The following is a 23,128-nucleotide window of genomic DNA, read 5'->3' on the forward strand; positions in this document are numbered from 1 at the left end:
TCAATTCAAAAGCTTAAGTTAATAGAATGAGATGAACAATTTACTTATATTATATCACTTTGGTTCTGTCATACCTTAAACATGGAATAAAAATAAATAACAATTATTTTATTTAATTGCGCTAACTAGAATTCAAACTTAAGATCTCTAGCTTTAATACCATATTGAGTTTCATGTATCGATTACTTTAGCTCAAAAACTTAAACTAATAAGTATAGGCGAACTAATTAGTTATACTCCAAAAGTAATATTGTTTAAATTTTTAATTTGAGAATAAGACATGGAATATCTTCATTTAAACTTTATTATCATTTTGTTTATACTTCGTTGCAACAAGGGAAAAATTCCTAGTATATTCATCCTTCGGAACAAATATAAATCATGCATATGGCAAAAGCTAGTTAACAATTTCTTTATTATATAAAGTATTGGTTTCCACAGTTCCGTCATCATATCCCCCATATTTAAATAGTAAAAAAGTTAAAATTATACAAAAATAGGGATTTGAACCAAATTATTGGCTCCACTCACAACAACACTTACCTAGGCAACAAAGCACACATAACTTTATATTTTATACTCTATATTCAATCATAAATAAAAACTATAGCAACGTATGGTCACTTTGCTAGTCCACTTTACGATAGACTCCTTGGAAAGTTCCCCTTGTCATCCCAATTGCAGAGAGAATTTTTCGTCCATATAATCATAGTGGTGGCTTCAATGAAGATTAGTGGGGACTACCGACTCTCCGAGACCTCAGGAAAACATTGAGGAGTTTTCTAACTCTTGCATCACCATACACATTTACTTTTGAGTAATTTACTTCAATTTTTTTATTATTAGAATTTCCATTATAGTATAGGGCTAAAAATTAGGGTGCATAACTTTTTATTACACATTAGGCACATGGATAAAGTTAGGCTTGCAATTAGGAGTTAATTTACACAAGATTTTTTTTATAAAAGCTCAATTTAGTCCCTCTTGAGTATCGTGACCCTTTCATAAGTGTATCCTATAAAAGGGAGGGCATAGACTCTGATGAAAAGGGATCACTTGGCCCTAATTCCCAAGTGTCATTTTGCCTCAATAATTATGCTCCCGGGTAAAGGCTTGGTTCCTCAAAGCAAGTCTTCGAAAAACTATTTTAACCTCATTGACATGGCCAATTCCTGCTTTGAATCCAAGAACACAACCAAGAATAATAAAAAATGTAACTTAAGTTAACAATTGCAGATGTATGAATAATCACTTGAATTTAGGGTTTCACAAATAGCTAACAATGACTATTTAAATATAAATTAATATAAAGCAAAACCTAGACTCTAACATGGGCAGACTACTAAATATAAATTCTAATTATCGTCACAACCCTAGACACATCTCTTAACGAGCTTTAAGATGATATATACATTCCAATGGAAAAGAGTGACACACAACACCATGACAACTTCTAGAAATTGACTTATTTTGATAAGTTATGTTGACTTCAATAAAATTTACACCTCAAACCAAAGTCATAAGTTATCTCATGAAGTTATCTTTTCATCTATATGTGGATCGTCGAAATGGAGTTTGTATCTATCTTGGACGTTATTTTTAATACAGAACGGTCTTGAAAACCGATGCAAACTTGAACTTGATGTGGACTAGGCCTCTAACTGATCTTGGATGTCTTCTCTAATCTTTCTTATCTTCATAACTTTCTCCATGCCCCACATGACCCTCTCTAATGTTTCTAAAGCCATGTTTATTTACCCTCTATATTATATAATCCAGTTTAAATAAGTTAAGAGACAAACAAATAACACCGATTATTAGGTGAATTGTATAATTTAGATTTTAGATTAAGATAAACTATAAGCAGGTCATTAGATGCTTATATAATCCATAAGCTGGATTATATGCTTATATAATCCATAAGCTGGATTATATAATCCTAGAAAATGGCCTAAGTAGAATAACATCATTAAAATCCAAGTGAATTAATCACCTATCTTCATCAGCTTAAGTTTTTAAAGCTAAATTGATCGGTACATATAATTTAATATATATAGTATCAAAGCTAGATACCAAGTTTTAGCCCAGGCCCCGAGGATAGAATTGGCGCAATGTTAGAATCTATTAAATAGATAATAAAATTTAGAGTACGTTGCTGGAGATAGTCTTATACCTACTCTATTCACTGCTTGGTCACCTATTTAATGGATTATAGTTGAAAAGAAATGATAAAATATATGATTATTGATATATGATTGAGATATAGACTAAATATGACTGTGAATGATTATAGTATGGAGTAAAGATTTTTTCTGACAAATACATAATATTATTTTTAGATTTTTTAGAGTAGAAATTTAGAGTAATATGAGTAGACATAACATAATACTCTTATCTTGGCAGTCCATGAAGTCAGAGAGACAGTCGGCAGGGTTCGGGTTCGGGTCCGGACCCGAAGATTGCGACCAGACTTGCGTTCGAGCTCGGAGCTCCTCCCTCTATCCACTTGCAACGGTCGAGAGGAAGCGGAGGTCCATATCGCTCATTCCCGCCCGTCCCGCAACCACCACCGCGGCCGCGGTGCCATGGCATCCGCCGCCGGCGCCGCCTTGTGCCCATGCTCTTTCTCCACCGTACTCTCCTCCTCCCCCTCAACTCCCTTCCGTCCCGCAAGGACGACGCCTCGCCCTTCTCTCCGCCCGCTGCCGCGCCGCGCCAGGCTACCGCTGCGGCCGGGCCACTCGGTACGCCTCCCGCAGTCCCGCTAGACCCACCCCCGCCCTCCTTGCTTTCGACTGACTGCTAGCGAGTCGGATCGTGTCTGCAGGTACTGAGGTGCCTCCCGAAATGCGACTCGGGGAAGCCGGACGGAGGAGGAGATGCTGGGTTATCGGGTCGGAAGGCGGCCCGGCCAGCGGGTCAGGGAGGACCCAGGCGGCCCGCACAGTTCGGCGCGTCGTCGTGCGGACTCGCATTCACGACGGTGGCGGGGGTGATAATGCTCCAGGCATCGCAGCAGGCGCTTGCCGCCACGCAGTTCGCTGGCCTGCAGCCTGCGGACGTGCTGGGGGATCTCGGGGACGTCAGTACAGGTTTTGCTTCAGTTAGGACAACTGCCTCTTCTCTTTGATGATTTCGCAGCTCCTTTTTTTTATGTACAGTTACCTGCAAATTGGTTATTGTGTTCAGATGCATTTCCCTTTATGCGAATTGCCTGGTCGTTAATCTTTGTGTCCATGTCCATTTTTGTCCTGAAAATTTCAGGCTTTCCTGTTGATCTTCTTTTCTGAGCTAGGGGACAGAACGTTCTTCATTGCGGTAAGTACTAATGTTCGCTCCACAACCACAGCCAGATTGTTCTGTTGCACCAGATGTACTTTCGAACAACTTGACTGCTTAAACCGCAGGTTGTTTTCAATATCGTGCTTTCAGCTTTCGCAACGTAACTAGATTGCCTAATTGCAAAGGCCTCCAGTGTCAGCCTCGAGCGTTCAGAGTTCAATTGACGCAAGTTTCTGCAGGATATAGACAGTTACCTACCTAAAGCTGTTTTCTGTTCGATCCGTGCTGCGATATTGAAACCATGAACACTTAATGCTCTCCAATCGTATCCACGGTGGCAACTGAAACCACTGCAGGAGTTGGAGTGGCACAGATGCGGTGAGGACAGAGGACACGGCCAAGATAGGATGATTGTTATGGTTGAAACGATAGTGATGACGTGGCTTTGCCAGAGAAGAGAAGAACTAGTATAATGACACTTACGGGGTTTTGCTTATGTAGGATATATAGATTTTACATTTTAGGCCCTCTAGACAGATGGGCTGCACAGATATGGGTGTTCAAGGGAGACTGTGTTAGTGAATGCGGTAAATGTCATAATAGGAAGAAATATTTTCTATCTCCTAAAGATGTTCCTTTCTTGCAAATTACTTTTCTTCGCATTTCCACCACACAGCATTTTTTTCCAAGTACTATATACTAAAATGAGTCATTGATAAATTCTGCAGTTTCATGTGTTTGATAGGCACTGTTAGCAGCTAGAAGTTCTGGAGCTGTCATTTTTCTAGGCACATTTGGAGCTCTTGCGTAAGCATTTTGATGCTTGTTGTATTGTATGTTTCATCTTCAATACTGTCACAGGCTTTATGTGCTTCTAGTTTCATAATTGAAGTTTCCAGAATGTCTGGCATTACATAGAGTTCTTTTTTCTGGTAATTATCAGGGTAATGACCATTATATCTGTAGTTCTTGGTCGAGCATTCCACTATGTTGATGGCATCATTCCGTTCAGGTAATTATCTTAATTGTGCAAGTAGAGTTTCTATTGGATGCTCTCATTTACCCAATGTCTTGTTGCATGCAGCTTTGGTGGTACTGATTTCCCAGTTGATGACATTGCTGCGGCATGTCTCTTGGTAAGGATTATGCATATTCATTACACACAAACAAATAAAAATGTGCTTTGGATTTTTTGAAAGGAATGTGTGGCTTTCCCTTGAATTTTGTGTGAAATTAAGACATAATTTATTACTAATGACCAACTTTAACGAATTCAGGTTTATTATGGGGTTACTACATTACTTGATGCAGCCTCAGGTGATGATGAAAAGATCAATGAGGAGCAAGAGGAGGTAGGACTATAAGTTGTGCCAAACATCATTTTTAGTTTTCATGCTTGACCAAATACATAAATTCTAGATATTAATTCATAGTCTGAATATAAGGAAAATCTCTTTCTTACCTGTATATTCTCTCGAGAAGGGTAAAGCTAGTGCAGTGATAAGAGCTATATCACTGAGTCACTAGGTCACCGTTTGAAGCAGGCTCTCCATATTTGCGGTGAAAGGCTTGTCTTGGTTTATCTTTTTCTCAGACCCCCACTCATATGGTTATCTCTTTTCTAGACCTCACTCATATGGGAGCCTCTAGGGTCTGCCTGTAAATTCTCTCTAAGTTTTCACTTACTGAATGGTCTCTAAACATTTTTATTTTTATTTTTTTTGCTTGCAAATTGTTAGCGAATTCACTGTGCACCGGTGGTAGCTGGATGATAGTGGCTTAATGCCTTTACTGTTTAGTTGCTTAAATACCTTTACTGCTCGGTAGCTTAATGCTTTCAGTGCTCAATGGCTGGAAGCCTTGGGCCTTGCCATGGCCAACGCATGGGAATTCTCCCTGGCTGTCGGCTAGCCTTCCAGCTTCCTCCCCTCTTTACTTCTGTTCTGAACTCGCTCTTCGCTATATATGTAATCCTATTCTCTAGACTTTATCAAGGAATATAATTCAGCTTCTTCGAGCTTTATCACTAATGGTTTGCTGAGTAAAGTACACGAACTTTGGTGTTGAGAGTGTACACCCACACATCCCGCCAACAGAGCTAGGCTTGACAACAAGATTCAGTCACCATTCAGGATTCATAGTTTCAGAAATCAGAACTTCAGTTTTCAGTGTCATCAGCCTGTTGCTGGTTTTTCATCAGTTTCATCAGTGTTAAGTCTATTTTCTGTTAGCTTGTTCTTCTCGAACTTGTAGCCGAGTTGGTTGAGCCCATTTAGCGATTGGGCACGTTTTTAGGGAGATCATGGTCATGTGAAACTAGTGCTGAACTTAAGCTACGTGATGGCACGGTTGGTTAGAAAAAACTCGACCGATTTCATGGGTCAATATAATGTCTGTAAGTGTTCTCGTTTTGTGTAATATAGATCAAGGGGTCAGAAAAGCGGTTTAAAACCGCACCAAACTTCTCTGTGTTCCACTGTCGTGTCTCGTGTTCTCGTTCTCAACTCCGGCGTCCACATTCGGCATTGGTCGGAACAAGGCTCAGTCTTCAATTTAAAGTTTTATATACTTGAGAGTATACAAAATAGTTGAATCCATTCTATTGGAGAGCGAATGAACAGTAGTCACTACAGTAAACCCTAACCCTAACAGATATATACCCCTAGTGGGCTGTGGGCTAGGCCCATGTACACAGGTAGCTAACACCCCCCCGCAGTCGAAACTCTAGCCACTGCAGATGTTGAGACTGGATCGGAAATCCGTGAAGACCACCGACGGAAGCCCCTTGGTGAAGACGTCGGCGAACTGTGAGGTGGTCGGGACGTGAAGGACGCGAACAGCTCCACAAGCTACCCGTTCGCGGACGAAGTGGAGGTCGATTTCCACATGCTTCGTGCGCTGGTGTTGGACGGGGTTGGTGGAGAGGTAGACGGCGCTGACGTTGTCGCAAAAAACCAGGGTGCTCGTGGTCAGCGGACTGTGGAGCTCGTGGAGGAGCTGACGGAGCCAAGCCGCCTCGGCCACGCCGTTGGCCACGGCGCGGTACTCGGCCTCGGCGCTGGAGCGGGAGACAACCGGCTGGCGCTTCGACGACCAGGAGATGAGGTTGTCGCCGAGGAACACGGCGTAGCCCGAGGTGGACCGGCGCGTGTCGGGACAGCCCGCCCAGTTGGCATCGGTGTAGACGCGAAGTTCCGTGGTGGAGGACTGGCGTAGAAGGAGCCCGAAGTCAAGAGTGCCCCGCAAGTACCGCAGGATCCGCTTCAGTGCGGTGAGATGCGGCTCGCGAGGGTCGTGCATGTGAAGGCACACCTGTTGGACGGCGTAGGCGATGTCAGGCCTGGTGAAGAGGAGGTACTGAAGGGCCCCGGCAAGACTCCGGTAGCCGGTGGGATCGACAACCGGGGGGCCGATGGCGGAGAGTTTGCCCTGTGTGTCCACTGGAGTCGCGCAGGGCTTGCAGTCAGCCATGCCAGCGCGGTCGAGGACGTCGACGATGTACTGCCGCTGGTGGAGGAACATGCCCGGGGAACGGCGCTCGACGGTGATCCCCAGGAAGTGGTGGAGCGTCCCGAGGTCCTTCATCGCAAACTCCCGCTGGAGACAGGAGATGATGCGACGCAGAAGCTCGGGGGAGGAGGCGGTGAGGACGATGTCATCGACGTAGAGGAGGAGGTACGCGGTATCCGAAGCATGACGAAGGACGAACAGGGACGTGTCCGACTTGGCCTCGAAGAAACCCTGCGAACACAGGAAGGTGGCAAAGCGACTGTACCAAGCCCGGGGTGCCTGCTTGAGGCCGTAGAGGGACTTGTTGAGCTTGCAGACCATGTCGGGTTGAGTAGGGTCGACAAACCCAACCGGCTGGGTGCAGTAGACCGTCTCCGTCAGGGTGCCGTGGAGGAAGGCGTTCGTGACGTCGAGTTGGTGGACCGGCCAGTCCCGGGCCAGCGCCAAGGTCAGAACAGTCCGGATGGTGGCAGGCTTGACCACCGGACTGAAGGTCTCGTCGAAGTCGACCCCAGGGCGCTGGGTGAAGCCCCGGAGCACATAGCGGGCCTTGTACCGCTCCAGGGACCCGTCGGCGCGCAACTTCAGCTTGAAGATCCACTTCCCGGTGACCACATTGGCACCAGGGGGAGCAGGCACCAGGTCCCAGGTGTGGTTGGCCTGAAGGGCCTCGTACTCCGCTTCCATGGCGCGCCGCCACTGTGGGTCGGCAAGCGCACCACGGACAGTCGTGGGTACAGGTGGAAGAGCTGAAGAGGAGGTGGCAGAGAGAATCAGGCGATCAGGCGGCCGAAGGACACCGGCCGCGCGGCGGGTGACCATCGGGTGGATGTGGCGAGGATCACGGTGGACGACGACGGGGTGGTAGGGCGTGACCTCGGCGCGGGAACGAGCCGGGGTGCCGCGTCGACCACGGCGCTGGTATGTATGGATGGGCTCGGTGTAGCGAGACGGCGGAGCAGGCGCCGGTGCCGCACTGGGCTGTGCGGAAGACGAAGGGGACGTCGAGGCCGCACGTGGCTGTGCGGGGGAGGGCGGGGCAGACAGGGTCGCAGGGGACGGCGAGGCCGCACGTGGCTGTGCGGTAGGGGGCGACGCAGGCAGGGTCGCGCGAGGCGACTCCGGGAACGGCGAGGCCGCACGTAGCTGTGCGGAGGAGGGCGGCGTAGAGGGCGTCGGGGCCACACGTGGCAGTGCGGCGGGGGGCGGCGCAGGCAGGGCCACGCGAGACGGTGAAGTGGGCGAACCAGCGTGGAAGGGAGGCACGATAGTGGGAGAGACAGGGTCGAGGTCGAGGAGAACGTCAAGGTCGGTATGGGAGGCAGTGGGGGCGGAGGAAAAGGGGAAGTCCGACTCGTCGAAAACAACGTGACGAGAGATGAGGACTCTGTGAGAGGCGAGGTCAAGACACCGATACCCCTTATGATCGGGAGAGTAGCCGAGGAAGACACAACGAGTGGAGCGAGGGGCGAGCTTATGAGGAGTAGTAGAAGCGAGATTGGGGTAGCAAGCGCACCCGAAGACTCGAAGATGGTCGTAGGAGGGATGGACGCCGAAGAGAGCGAAGTAAGGGGTGGGGTGGGCAACCGCCTTGGTGGGGAGACGGTTGAGGAGATAGGTGGCAGTGCCGAGGGCCTCAGCCCAGTAAGAAACGGGAAGGGAAGCCTGGAAAAGGAGAGGGCGCACTACATCGTTCGTCGTGCGAATCATCCGCTCAGCACGACCGTTCTGAGGTGACGTGTAGGGGCAGGACATGCGGAGGTGGATGCCACGAGAGAGGAAGAAGTCACGGGACACATTGTTGTAGAACTCACGCACGTTGTCACACTGGATGCTCCGGATGGTGCGGCTGAACTGAGTGGAGACCCAAGCGAAGAAGTGAGACAGGGTGGGAAAGGTGTCGGACTTCTGACGAAGAGGAAAAGTCCACAGATAATGCGAGAAGTCATCAAGAATAAGTAAATAATACTTATATCCAGAAATGCTGATTACAGGGGATGTCCATACATCACAGTGTATCAGATCAAAAATGCCTGCTGCTCTAGAAGAGGAGATGGGGAATGGGAGCCTAACATGGCGACCTAACTGACAAGCATGACAGAGGTGCTCAAAAGATCCCCTACAACCAGAAACGGAGGTGCTGCTAGAGAGCTTGGACATCACATCACGACCGGGGTGACCGAGACGACGGTGCCAAGTCACAGAAGAGGCGGCGGCTGCAAGAACAGGCGGCGCAGAGGTCGGTGTCGGGGAAGCAGGCAGGCGAAGTGTGTAGAGCGGCCCGGGGCTGTCACACCGAGCGAGAAGGGTCCTGGTGGCAAGGTCCTTCACAGAAAGACCAAACGGGTCAAACTCCATGGAACAAGAGTTGTCAGTAGTAAACTGACGGACGGAAAGAAGATTTTGAATGATGTGGGGAGCAACAAGAACGTTGGATAAACGGAAAGGACCGGGAAGGACCGCGTCACCAACAGAGGTGACGGGAAGGGCAGAGCCGTTTCCAACCACGATAGAGGACGGAAGGGAGGGGTGGGGGGGATAGGTGGAAGACAGAGTACCTGCGTCCGGGGTGGTGTGGTAGGAGGCACCGGAGTCAGCCACCCAGTCAGAGACGGAGGTGGGTGGGGCCAACGTCATTGTGGAGAAGGAGTTGGCGAGAGACTGCGTGTCCCACCCATTGGTCCAGGGTCCCCACACGGGTGGAGCCGGAGGCCCTGGGAGGGGAAGGAGCCCCTGCTGAGGCTGGGGAGGTGCCGAAGGCGCCGCCGGAGGAGTGGCAAGGAAAACCTGCTGAGGGGCGACGGGGCGAGGGGCCGAGGTGCCCGCGGACAGCCCGGGCCACATCTGAATGGTGCCAGTCCACGGGTTGTAGAAGGATGGCCACTGGGAGCCACCCGGGGAATGGCCCCGGCTGCCGCGGCCACTCTTGCGACCACGGCCGCGACCACGACTGCGACCCCCCCCCCCCCCGGAGCCAGGAGGTTGCCGAAGGGATCCAGACGGCGGGAGGCCGGAGTGCGGCGAAGAGGATCCCCCCCCGGAGGCAGAGGGGGGAGCCCGAGGAGCGCTGTAGAGCGCCGTGGCGGGAGCGGCGGTCGCAGTGGCGGAGAGGCGAAGCTCCTCGAGAAGTAGATCGTCCTTGGCCTCAGCAAAGGTGGGAAAAGGCTTCAGGCGGGTGAGGATGGGCGTCACACGATCGAAGCGAGGGCTCAAACCGCGGAGGAGGTTGAGCACGAGGCACTCGTCGGTGATGGGGGACCCGAGGGTGCGAAGAGTGTCCGCCATCGTCTTCATCTGACGGCAGTACTCGTCCACAGAGAGATCGCCCTGAGTAAGCTGACGGAAGGCGGTCTCGAGGTACAGAATCCGAGTCTGGCGGTGGCCGAGGAACTGGGCCTCAAGAGCACCCCAGACCCGGTGAGCAGTGGCGTCCGGAACGCGAACGATGTCCTGAAGTTCGGCCGTGAGGGTGCCATGAATCCAGGAGAGCACCACCTCGTCCATCAGAAGCCAATCCTCTGACGGGTCAGGGACCGCTGAGAGGACGTGGTCGGCTAGGGCGTAACGGCGAAGGGTCTGCAAGACCTGATCGCGCCACCGGGGGTACTGAGTGGAGGCCGGCGCAAGGACGTCGGTGACGGTGGCCCGGATGCTGGTGAGGGCCGCCGCCTGAGCATGAAGAGAGGCGCGAAGGGTTGAGGCCGGGGCGGGCGCGGGCTCGAAGGTGTCGGCGCTGTGGCGAGCGGATGTGGGGGAGCCATCCGGCACGCCCTTGCCAGCGAGACGGTGGTAGGTCTCGGCTTACTGGCGCTCAATGGCGTCGACAACCGCCTGCTCCTGCTCGAGAGCACGGGCGGCGTCCTGGGCCCGCTGGCGAGCAGCCGTAACGGCCGCCCGGGTGGCGGCGAGAATGGCAGCAGCGTCTTCCGAAGGAGTGCGCAGGGAGGAGATAATGGCGGACGACTGACTGTAGACAGTGGTCGGCAGGGGGCAGCCACGAACGGGGCCCCCGCCAGTTGTGGTGACATGAGGAAAACCGGGCGCCAGCAGCTGGGAGCGAAGGAGGGCGGCATCCGGTAGGGAGAGTGCAGGAGCCGACGGGGACCCGTCGTGGCCAGGGGCTGCCGCGAGGGTGGCAGTTTGGGTCGGCATGGGCGGAGGTGGCTCGACAGTGGGGGGAAGCGTGGCGGTGAGCACAAAGGCGTGGCTCGGCGGCGTTCCGGCAGCAGCGAAGGGATGTGCAGAGCCGGGGACAGCGGGGAAATGGGCCGCAGGGGGCGCAGTGAGGGCCGAGGGCGCGCTGGCCGCAGAGGGAAAGGCCGCGACGGGCGCTGCGAGTCCCGGCGGCGCGCCGGACGCAGGGGAGAGGGCCGCCGCGGAGGGTGTGCCGGCCGCAGGGGAGAGGGAGAAGGCCGCCGCGGTGACCGGGAGGCCCGGTGGCGCGCCAGCCGCGGGGGAGGGGGCCGCCGCGGGGGCGGCGAGTCCTGCAGGAGCGCCGGCCGCAGGGGAGAGGACCGCCGCGGGGGCGGCGAAGCCCGGCGGCGCGCCGGCCGCGGGGGAGAGGCCCGCCAGGGGCGCGGCGAGGGCCGCCTTGTAGGAGAGAGGAAGGAGAAGGGGAGGGAAGGGGTCGCCGGAGAAGGGAGGGGGCGGCGGCCGACCGGCCATGGAGAGGCGGCGGCGGCGGCTGGAGGGGTAGGGTGGCGGCGGCGGTTGGAGGGGTAGGGTGGCGGCGGCGGCTGGACCTAGAGCTCTGGTACCATATTGGAGAGCGAATGAACAGTAGTCACTACAGTAAACCCTAACCCTAACAGATATATACCCCTAGTGGGCTGTGGGCTAGGCCCATGTACACAGGTAGCTAACACATTCTTCTTGGCCTATTTTTTGCTTATAATGAAACCCTCTTGGCCTATTTCTTAAAAGGAAAACTAAAAACTATGCAAAAACTATATGTATGTAAGTTGGACTATGAGAAACAGGACATTTTCCAAAAAAAAAGAGAAACAAAGAAAATCTATACCCTATGACAGATTGGTAGCTTGCACAGTTGTTACGGTTCATAAAATAAAATTTCTTGTGCTTGAACATACTTCTCTCCTCTAAAATAGTTTTGAACAATTGTAGGCTGAGTTAGCAGTATCGAAATTTTCTGGAAATGGTGCGGGGGTCATGTCTGCTGCTGGTACTATTGCTAGCACATTCGTATTGGTTTTTGTTGCTGAATGGGGTGATAAATCATTTTTCTCCACAATTGGTACATCTCCGAACTCTTCTTTATAAATGGTCAGATTTCCATGAGCACAATCAACATTGACACTATTTTCCAATACCTTGGCAGCACTAGCAGCAGCTTCATCCCCTCTGGGTGTCATTGCGGGATCACTAGCTGGTCATGCCATTGCAACATTGGTAAGATAATCATAGTAACAGGTTGAGAGTTGACAGATTAACATACTTGAGCAATTAGCATAATATTATTGCAATGGAGTTCAGACAATTTTTTTAGCATTCACCATTGGTTTGTTCGTTGGTCTGTTTTTGGCTCAGTATTTTTTTCTCGCGCAAGTCTTCTCTACTTGTTGTGCATTAGGAAGTTTGGGGTTCTGCACTGACTTGGCTCCATTGGAGTATTCGTCATAAAAGAATTTCTGTCGTGGATTGAGTACAAGGAGCAAATGTGTCATTGCGTACCAATCAGTTATTGTGCTGTAATTTTTTTATTTCTTTATTTGGTTTCCGGGCAAAATTGAGATTAACACATTTCTTCCCACAGATTGCAGTTCTTGGTGGCTCTTTGCTGGGAACATTCCTGTCTGAAAAGGTAAATTAGGAAACTAACTGTACCATACCAACTAATGGTTCTTACCCTATTTGTCCCAAATTATAAGACATTTTACCTTTTCTAGATACATAGCTTTTGTTATACACTTATATGTCCTTTTTAGATAAAGGAATACAATTCCTGCCTCTGTGTTTCCGCATACAACATTCAATTATTACATATTATCAACCTCCTAGCTGATCACACATGTCCTAGCTGATCACACATGAAACAAAGAAAAATTTAGCAAAGCAAACACTTAGATGTCTAGATACGTAGTAAAAGCAATGTATGTAGAAAATTCAAACATCTTATAATTTAGAACAGAAGGTATCTTACAGTGTTTGACCACTGCAAAATTTCAGATACATCCAATTTGTAAGTTGCCTTTGAATGTGTTTGCCCGTTTGATCCATCATAGATGTTTAAGAAGTTAACTGTGTCATAGAAAGGAAATCTTTTGTCCATCCATTGAACAGATTACATACTTTGTAGAAAACAACCGTTGGCTTGGTAATAAAACCATTGGTAATTTCTGTGGACCATTCATTTCACAAAGTCTGCCCATAACATGTCACTGAAACGGAACATTGTCCTGTGCAGATTATAGCATACATTGGAGGGAGCCTATTCTTGGCCTTTGCTGCGATTACCATAGTTGAGATAGTGACTTGAAAAGGGAGTTCCAGCTTCCACAATTCATAAAAAGTACTGATCTTTTGTCAGGGCAATGAAAAATCAGCTTGATCGTAATGGTAGTACATTGATGTGTTACCGAACATGATTGTCCACAGGAACTTCATTGTTCGTATGGGACGTCCTAGGCTTGCGTAGAGTGTTTTGTTTCTGGTGATGAGAATTTCTGCTTCTTTATCCAAGAACAATGTTTTTGTCATCATCATGATTTGTAGTGGAAACACTGATAGTCAGGTTGGTCGGAAGATGGGACTGGGAGCAAAACTATGAATTCCATGTAGCTTTTGAACTTCCTCTTACATTATTTACAAGTATATGAATCAGCCTTTTCGTATTTATGGGGAAGACTTCCCTGGTTTATGTCTTCCCTAGACTTTATTCACACTAGTTCAACCCTTTTTATATGAATCTAAGTGTTAGATTGGAAGCCCTAACCCTAACTAGAGTTGGGATGTTGTATTAATAAGTAGGAACATATCTGGGCCTAAGCCCAGTACGGCAGTACAGTACACACATGTCTAACACGAAAAAATTGCTATTTTAGCCCTTCTAACGTGGGCTCTCTGCTATTATGTGACCCTCTGTCTATGACTTGTGAGACCATTTGTGTCTATGATTTGTGGGTCTGGTAGTAAAATAGAGAAGTCCACAACTAAGAGTGACAAAATAGCAAATTCCCCTATCTAACACCTCCACAGTCGTAACTTTAGGCATTATAGATTATAGATGTTGAGATTGAGTCAAAACTCCAAAAACATCGTGGATGGGAGTTCCTTGGTGAAAATGTCGGTGCACTGCGAAGTGGTCGGAATGCGACTTGGTGAAGATGTCGACGAACTGTAAAAGTGTCCGGGACGCGGAGGACACGAACATCACTGACGTGTCACGCTTGCGAATGAAGTGGAGGTCGATCTCCACGTGCTTCGTCCGTTGGTGTGCACAAGGTTGATGGAGAGGTATAGATATAGCAAGATACTAGCAGATAAGCAAGAATGCATATGTAAAGATAGAATTTGACTCACATACAACTCAGAATCGACTAAGTCACGACCTCAAATATGTAACAAACTCGATGTTGTCATCCCCTCCTTAGCACCTTAGCGGCTTAGCATATAAAAGGACGGACGGAAGAGCCCCATGAGCGCAGAGGACACCTCGTAGCAGAGAATACAACACTAGTCACAAACATAATGTATGCTATTACTCCCTCCGTTTCGTTTTAGTTGTCGCCGGATAATGCAAAATTGAACTATCTAGCGACAACTAAAAAGAAACGAAGGGAGTATCTTATATCGAGAATCCGGCCTGCATAATGTCTCCTATGATTTTATCTTTAACTTTCGATTATGCAACCTATTACTATCGAACAATCTTTTGACAACCTGTAAGCATATCTATGCTTGAAAGTAGATCAAGGAATAACATACTTTAAAAGTGAAAATAGATAAAATTGAAGTTATGCTTTGTTTATGAACCTATTTAGTTTCGTGCATGGCTAATAACTTTCATGCAAAAACTGAGGATGAATGAAAACTTCTACCACGAGAACAAAACAGAGAAACCATGGTGATATAATTGTGCCCGGTGCACTCTTTACCTCGATTTGTAATCCACGTCAATTGCATTATAATTTTATTTTATCTCTCATTGTAGAAATTTGCATGAAGATATATGTTTTCATCATCATCTATCCATTCGTATTTTTTTGTGAAATCTTTCAAGCACTCTTTTATTGAATTTTTTGAACGGGGGTATAGGAGCATTGGAACAGGATATGTTCTCGTGGTTATAGTATTCATAGATCATGACCCATGATTAGCATTTTTTTGGCATAGCCTCATGCTACCAATTGGGCCAGAGAAGCCATAGCCTTTCGGTAAATAAGTCTAAGGTACAAAATCATGAGAAATACTTTTTAATTTTCTTATCATATTTCCAACAAGGTGACTTAAAATAGTACCCCAATAATTAAAATACTACATCATTTAAAGTGTTTAGAAAACTAAAAACATATCGTGTCCCAACAGTTAAACCTGAAATCATATATTCTAAAGAAAATGTTTTTTTAGAAAACAAGGATAGCACACTAGTTTGGAGTATAGTATATTTAAGTCACTTTATGTTGTGACCTATATTTTTTTTGAAAAAAAATTGTATAATAGGAAACTGTTGGAACTATATTTTTTTATGTATTGAGCTATATATTTTAAAATAGGGCACTAATTTAAGACACTGTCGGACACACTCTTAAGAGAAAAACAATAAGCCACTCAGCCACAAACACTGCAAAATAAAACCATCCAAATCCATTATTGTTCAGACACCATTACTCTCTCTCTCTCTCCTCCTCGGTAAAACAAGATGAGATGCACTTGAAAGACCCAATGACCAAAGTACAAAACCCTGGTAATAAAGAAAGGTACTACTCCAGCGCTGGTTCATTTGGAAAGGGAGCCCATGCCCCTTGGAATTTGGAGGCACCCACATCTGAAGCCAGTTTTTTAGTGCATCCAATGAGGTTTAAAGGTGTTTTAAGATTGTTAAGGAGTTCAAGGTTGCAGACACGAGGTGGGAATTGGTGCAGGCCTCCACATGCGCGCAGCAGCTAGCTCTGTGAGTTCCAATCCGCCTCCCCTCCGTCCACTGCCACTGCTAGCCTCTCGCTGTCTCTGCTATACTGCCTTTGGCGACTTTAGGGTTAGGGTTTCACACCCTGACAAACGCTAGCCCCCTCTCTCTCTCTTCCTCTTCCTCGGCGGATCTGGTGTAGTTGTGTAGAGTCTTCTGGTCAGGAGCTATTTGGTACTGTACAGTACTGTGCTTCATCTCAAGACGGTGAAGAGGATAAGGTTTAGGGGTTGTTTGGTAGTCCCTTCATTTTAGTCTATGTTAATCTTTATATTACTAAAATATAAGGGGGAATAAAATATATTTCCTCCACTCTTTAGTTCTATGTTTGTAATCGATGCAAAAATACATTTTGTTGATGCAAATGTGTGGCGTGAACGAAGAACAAAAAAAATGTTCCTATTCACAGTTTTGCTGTTCATTTATTACTTATTATGTCACAGAATATAACGTGTAGAAGGGGGAAAAGTGTCTTTTGATGGCCATAAGCTCTATCTAGTGGAACGCAGGTAACAAGCTCTTGAATAACTTGTTCAACTCAATCAAGTGCACATGCCTGTTATCAGATACTCCCAGTAACTTGTTCTGCAACACATGTGATGGATCGATCCCATATAGTTACTTATCAATTTGAGGGTTCTTGAGGGCATTGTATCTCTATTATTTAAATCCAAAACAGCATCAGTTAGTAGTATATAGTATGCTCCTCGCGGAAGAATTAATTGAGAACATCAAACCTTAATTATGGGTTAACACTCGAGCATAATTTATCTAGTGACACTTAGAAGTAAGTAGCAATAACCCAAATCTTGAAATTGTAATGATAATTACGAATTAATAAATAAAAAATATACCATTTCAAACAGTTTTATTGAGTGCGTATATATCGAACGTTATATTTATGAAAGAAATATAAACACATATGATACCAGCAGTAGCACAGGTAGAACCCTCTTTGACTAGACATTCTTGTTACTCAGTTTTTAGAGATTGGTATCTGGCACATCTTCAAGAGATTCACGCATGCAGATATACCAAATATGAACAAGTTTATTGTTCTGAAACAGTTAGCTAGGTCAATCACTAGCAGTTAAACGCTTAATTACTGCAGACAGGAAGCATACAGACTCGCAGCAGTATTCACAAAATACCTTGGATCGTTCTAATTAATTTCTCTTCGTATCTTGCAGCTTGCATTGGGTGAAAAAAACAGTCACTTGCGTTGCGTGCTAATGAACAAGAAAAGACTCCTCTTTTCAAATCACAGGAAAACCAAGGCCGGCCCCGGCATGTAGGTTCGCATACTTTCACAAACCAAATGCTGCGGTGAACATGCGGAAAAGACACGCTGGTCCAAGACGCAAAACACAAGTGGATCACAAAATCATAAACACTACTAGTAGCTAACACCATGATAAATCACAAACCTCATGGGAATAGGGCAAAAGAATTGGAAACCTGATGATTCGGTCCAAGTAGTGGTGGTCATAATATGCTCCAAATAAAAGAAAGGTGGAGGAGCATCACACAGACGACACAGCTGCTATGCTAGCACACGTCGAATCAATAGCTAGTTGCATGCAAAGTTCCAAAGCAAATAAACAGGGAGATCGAAAGACGTTTCGCTGTTGCACGACACGACGAATCGATCGAACGAAAGTGTGTTTTTATGATTCCACAGATTCTCGTTTATATATAGTCCTAGCTAGCTAGTCTAGAACGTACAGTGCACACCATCTTCTTCCACAGATCACAGAAAGACAGCAGAAACCTGCATGGATCGGATCCGGTCCTGTCCTGTAAGATCTACACACATGCAAAGCAAATCAATTTCTTCCTTTTCTTTTCTTCAGAAACTGGGATAACTTTTTGGAAGAGATCGAACAGTATATAGATTCAGGGAGCAGATCAAGGATTATATATATAGCTAGTATGTGTACATATCAAAAGGGCAAGAAAAGTACAAAAAAGCATCGGATCTCCATTATATATATACAACAGCTATATAACAACCACAGAAGAACAGTAAGCACGCACATGGTAAAATTAAAATAGCCTGGCAGCTGCTATGGATGTATGCATCAGATGCCTAATATATATGCAAGATAATAATTAATAAGCAGCTCAAGCAAAGACAGATCAAGAGTTCGAGACAGCAGGTTGGAAAATAAAATACAGATCATATGAAGTAAAACCTTGACTTGAGATACGAATGATGAAGCTGCATGGGTAAAGTAAACAAGGAAAGGATCGGAGGGAGCACCCTTCAGTCCAAGCAAAGACGGTGCGAGATCGAAGCTTTTACCTCCCGCTTCATTCACTCATCTGCGAAGCTCGTTTCCATGGCCGTTTGCTTGGCATGTGGGTGAATGAGTCGGCAGCTAATCCGACCCTAGCACCGCCCCTGAGTGGACTGAAGGACGCTCTCTTCCATCCGGCCGGCGACCATCGATCACAACCATGACGCCGCGCCCGGCGGCAAATATATTAACAAGAAATGAAATCAAAAGAGAGAGGAAGAACAAACATGATGCGCAGCTGCGCTAGCTAGTGCTTGATCTGTCTGACCACCTCATGGCGCGCAGTGTTTAGTTTTCTCCCTGGATCTTGCGAAGAAGGCGATGGATTTTCGATGGTTGCAAGGAGGAGCGACCGAGAAAGGGTTTATATAATATGTAGACGGCAAGGCACTGGACAAGGCCATTAAATAGGGTCAAGTAAGCATTATAAGATGTGTAACTTAACAGTGTGAGAAGAAACAAGAGGGGAGAGGAGACACAGGGCCAGTCAAAGGGGCCCAAAGGCCAAACCCTAACAGGATACCGCCCAAAAACAATGCACTGATAGCGTGGTAGAGGCCTCCATTCTTTGGTGTCAAGTCTAGCTAGTGGCATGATTACTACCGGCTTACTATTATGTGCTTTGGATCGGATGGTTAACTGATATATTACAGCAGGTTTCTTAATTGTTTGAGGCCAAAATGTGGATGTGCAAGGTGAAGCAACACTAAATTCAGTATTTGTCACCTTAAGTGATAAACCCCACGGTCTATCACTGCATCTAATGATATGGCGTCACTACCGGAATCGTCGGCTTTACCGAGTGCCTGAAGCACTCGGCAAAGCATTAAAAACACTCAGCAAATCGGCAAAGAGGGCTCGGCATACATTGCATCAGCAAAGCCGTCTTTGCCGAGTACTTTTTCTCGGGCACTCGGCAAAGAAAAGCAGCCGTTACGGCGACGGGTGACGGAGACGGAGTCTTTGCCGAGTGTCCCAGGTGACACTCGGCAAAGAGGGCTCGGCATACAGTGCATCGGCAAAGCCGTCTTTGCCGAGTACTTTTTCTCGGGCACTCGGCAAAGAAAAGCAGCCGTTACGGCGACGGGTGACGGAGACGGAGTCTTTGCCGAGTGTCCCAGGCGACAATCGGCAAAGGAGTTCACTTTGCCGAGTGCCTGCCTGACAGCACTCGGCAAACAATCCGCCAGAAGGGTCCCTCCTGTCAGATACTTTGCTGAGTGCCTGGTATGGCACTCAGCAAAGTGTGGTTCTTTTTCTGAGTGCCAGAGCCACTACACTCGGCAAAGAACCTATACTGGTGCCCAGGTCTTGGTTCTTTGCCGAGTGCTATGGTTCTGACACTCGGCAAAGTGACCAGTAGACACTTTTTTATTTGTTTTCCATATTTCATCCAAACAAACAAAAGATATTTCACAGATATCACATATATACATCACAGATCATCACAGACATATATAGCCAACACAAACAGTATTAACACAAATTCTGACATAAGTATTCAACATAAGTTGAGAGGTTCTCAACACAAACAGTATTAACAGAAGTTTAGAAGTTTAGAAGTATCAACACAAGTTCACAAGCTCTGACAAGTATTCAACATAAGTTTTGTGTTCGAAACACTAAAAACATAACTCGGCACTCATGGAAGTGGGCGGTTGGTCTGGTGCTGCGTTGGGCTGAACCCTTCATGAGGGTTGTTGGATACCGCCCCAGATTGGCCCTGCACAGAGAAGAGATTATATGTGTTATACCATATGCATTATCAACATGTAACTACAATTTTGATACTCACAGGAGTATGGAACTGAGCAGGGTCAACTGCAGGGAACAATGGAGGTGGCGGGGCGAAACCCTGTGCCGCGCCAAGGCTTTGCATGTATTGGAAAATCTCTGCCATCCTCTGATCAGCCGCCAGGCGAGCCTCCCACTCCGCCATCATCCTCGCCTCCAGTTGGGTCTGTAATATTACAAGCCAACATTATAGTAACTCAAAGAGAAAGTATATAACTCAAGGAATGACGAGTTACAGAAGCACTAACCTCGAGTTGTTGTATGCGATGCTGTGAGCTGTCGTGTCGAGGTCGTATGGCTGGACTCGAGCCCGTGCTCCTTGCTCGCACCTGAGACAGAGTGGGAGTGGAGGACGAGTCGATTGCCCCATCGGAAATCTAGTACTGCCCATGTCTCTTGCCTCCTCCGACCCTCATGAGCACATCGGGGTCGATCGGCTCGGTGCTCGGATCATAGTCTAGGCCTTGGACCTCCTGCGCCATGGTGGTGTATTCATGAAGGCGGTTGTAAACGGTGGAGTTGGCGTAGGCCTCGGGCCCGTCATCCAGGTTGTAGGTGATGTCGGACGTTGCCTTGCCCTTATGGGCCATAGCATAGGCCGAGAAGGTGGAGCAAGGTCGGCCACCATGTAACGCCGACTGCAAGAAAACCAATGAGATAGTTAGAAATAATATCTAATCTAGTGCTATATACCTAAATAAAAAAGAGGGCGTACCCATGCTTCGGCATATTGGCCCAGGCTCTGGCTGCCTTGGTGGTGGGAGGGACCTTGCATCATCATACGCCGTTCCCGGCTAGCGTTGTGCGCCTCGTCCCACTCAACCGAACACCACCTGTCCACCATCTGCTCCCAGCACAGAGGATGTGCGGCGCACCAATGTGGAATCACCTACAAAGTAAACACGTAAAGTGCATTTCAGAAGATAAAATAAAATTCATGCATGGAGTACTGGTACCAAACATGCATGACTTTACCTGCAGGTACTGGTCCCTGGTTAACGACATGGTTCGGGCTTGCTGCTTGGTCACCCTCTCCCCAAGGACGGAGCCGTGGTAGGTGACGATGGCCTGGATTCGGGCCTCATAGTGCATGTCCATGACGAGCTTCTTACAGCTCGTGGTGGCCACCACATCCGCCCTAGCCTCGTATCCAGCCTCGCATCTGAAGAAATCCTGCATACAAAAACGATGTATCCATACATTATTTCAAGAATTTGCAACGAATGCGACATATTTTACATTATACTAAGACTTACCCACATCTCTTGCTTCACCCGCTCCGCCTTGTTATTGAATTCCCGGCCGTCCCGGTCTACTGCATCGGGGGCGACGGTGTAGTGGTCGAAGGTGTAGGCTGGACCCGTCACTCCGGCGCACTCAACCAGTCCAGTGAAGTGTTTCCTGCACAGCAGCCCGAGGATGCCATTGGGGAGGCGACGATGACCCCCAGCATAATCCACAACCGTCCAAGACCTGTCCAAGTGATAAATAAAAAGTATTAATTTATATTATGATTTTGAACAAGAATGAAGAACATAAAGTTACTTGCCTCTCCCCATCCGGCCGAATCAAAGGCCGCCTGTCCCGAAGTATGGGACACTGAGGCAGACTCGTGGGACCTCGCAGGTAGATGCTCCTCGAACCTGAGGCGCCAGAACCTGAGGCGGTCTGCTGAGCTTCGTCGTCGTCCTGCTGCTGGTCGTCATCGTCCTGCTGCGTCGCCTACTGCTGGACAAGGTCGTCCTGCTGCGCCGCCTGCTGTGCCTCGTCCTGCTCTGGCTCGTCCGCCGTCCTGCTCCTCCTCCCCTTCCTCCTCCTCCTCAGCCAACCGCCCACCATATTTGTCCAAAAACCTGCAATTAAGAGTAAACAAATAAGCACATATAAAAATATATACTTAAAAACAGGTGCGAAATAAAAAGTCATATAGCATTACGTTAAAAATAATCTTCATATGTGTCGGGGTTAGCTGGATCATAACTCTCATCATCACTATCAACCATTTCAATCTCAACACCATCGGAAGACGCAAGTTCGTCATTAATGTCATTGCCTTCAAGTATTACTAAGTCATTATCATTTTGCACCTCATCATCCTCCTCATCAACAACCATTTCAATATCTACGTCCATTCCGATAGCTTCGGTTAAGTCTATCTCAAATCGCCCTTCTAGCCCATCTTCTTGGAAGAACTCTCCATCATATGTGTCTGGGTCTAAGTTGTAATTTTCATCGTTAGGAATAGGTAACCTCCCGTGTGGCGATACCTTATACACAACATCCCAACCCTTAAGATGTCCTTTCGTTTGGCACGCATATGGGAGATAATACACTTGTGTGGCCTGTTGGGCCACGATATAGACATCGTCTCCTGGTAAGGTGGAATCTTATCGAATTTCGACTAACCCAAAGATTAGAATGTGTCTATCTCGTCACTTGAGGGTCAAACCAATGACATTTGAATATCACTGGAGTAAGAGGTTTGGAACCATAAAAATTGAGCTCATATATTTCTTCGATTCGTCCAAAATAATCGACATCGTCAAGGCCGGGCGTAAAGACTCCAGAACACGTTGTTTTCTGATTGGGCCGACTTTTGTCGTAGTTTGTTGTGCGAAAACGGTATCCATTGACGTCATACCCAAAATATTTCTTGACCCTATAAGCAAAGTCGTTGGCTACTTGTCTCAACTCGGCACTCATAGACGGATCTCTTTGGTCCTGCAAGTATTCGCAAGTTAAAAGACGCTAAATTGAGTTCAAAGACGTATCTCTTTTACAAACTAAGCACGTACCTTACGTTTGAACCAGGAAATGAAATCGGGCAACTTATTTCTCGCACCCTTTCTAAGAAGAATGTCATATTCCTATGGAGTGGGGTCCCTTGATCGACGCCAGAATTCATGAAGAAATTGTTCCATGTATGGCGTCACCTCTTCAAGGTTGGTCAATACATATAGCATGATATGCCGCCACTCTTCATGTGTCAGGGTCTTGGTGGTCGAGCCACTTGCGCTTCCGAGTTGGCCTCGAAATATGCTAAGGTTCGATTCATTGTCGCCTTCATTTTAACGAGGGGGTGGATTATGCACGCTCG

General features: G+C 47.4%; 1 protein-coding gene, 2 long non-coding RNA genes and 1 other non-coding gene across 4 annotated transcripts; 2 read left to right on the forward strand and 2 right to left on the reverse strand.

Annotated features, from left to right (window-relative positions):
* Window positions 1–2,468: 2,468 nt before the first annotated feature.
* Window positions 2,469–13,645, forward strand: LOC103634990 (GDT1-like protein 1, chloroplastic). Its single transcript, XM_008657565.3, has 11 exons — window positions 2,469–2,744; window positions 2,828–3,103; window positions 3,265–3,318; window positions 4,028–4,089; window positions 4,226–4,294; window positions 4,367–4,418; window positions 4,560–4,634; window positions 11,917–12,046; window positions 12,131–12,201; window positions 12,566–12,613; window positions 13,217–13,645. Exons 1-11 carry the CDS (start codon window positions 2,586–2,588, stop codon window positions 13,286–13,288), a joined length of 1,068 nt encoding a protein of 355 aa, XP_008655787.1. The 5' UTR covers window positions 2,469–2,585; the 3' UTR covers window positions 13,289–13,645.
* LOC109941518 (uncharacterized) lies at window positions 4,642–11,778 on the forward strand. The gene is made up of 2 exons (XR_002264161.1): window positions 4,642–5,977; window positions 11,647–11,778. It is a non-coding gene; the product is annotated as an uncharacterized lncRNA (long non-coding RNA).
* Window positions 13,646–16,967: 3,322 nt separating the features above from the next.
* LOC118473088 (uncharacterized) lies at window positions 16,968–18,686 on the reverse strand. Its single transcript, XR_004851928.1, has 2 exons — window positions 18,243–18,686; window positions 16,968–17,743 (listed from the first exon to the last, which is right to left on the reverse strand). It is a non-coding gene; the product is annotated as an uncharacterized lncRNA (long non-coding RNA).
* On the reverse strand, window positions 18,174–18,385 carry MIR319d (microRNA MIR319d). The gene has a single exon (NR_121075.1). It is a non-coding gene; the product is annotated as a microRNA MIR319d (primary transcript).
* Window positions 18,687–23,128: the final 4,442 nt, after the last annotated feature.

This window comes from Zea mays, chromosome 8, assembly GCF_902167145.1.
Source record: "Zea mays cultivar B73 chromosome 8, Zm-B73-REFERENCE-NAM-5.0, whole genome shotgun sequence".
Lineage (NCBI taxonomy): Eukaryota > Viridiplantae > Streptophyta > Magnoliopsida > Poales > Poaceae > Zea > Zea mays.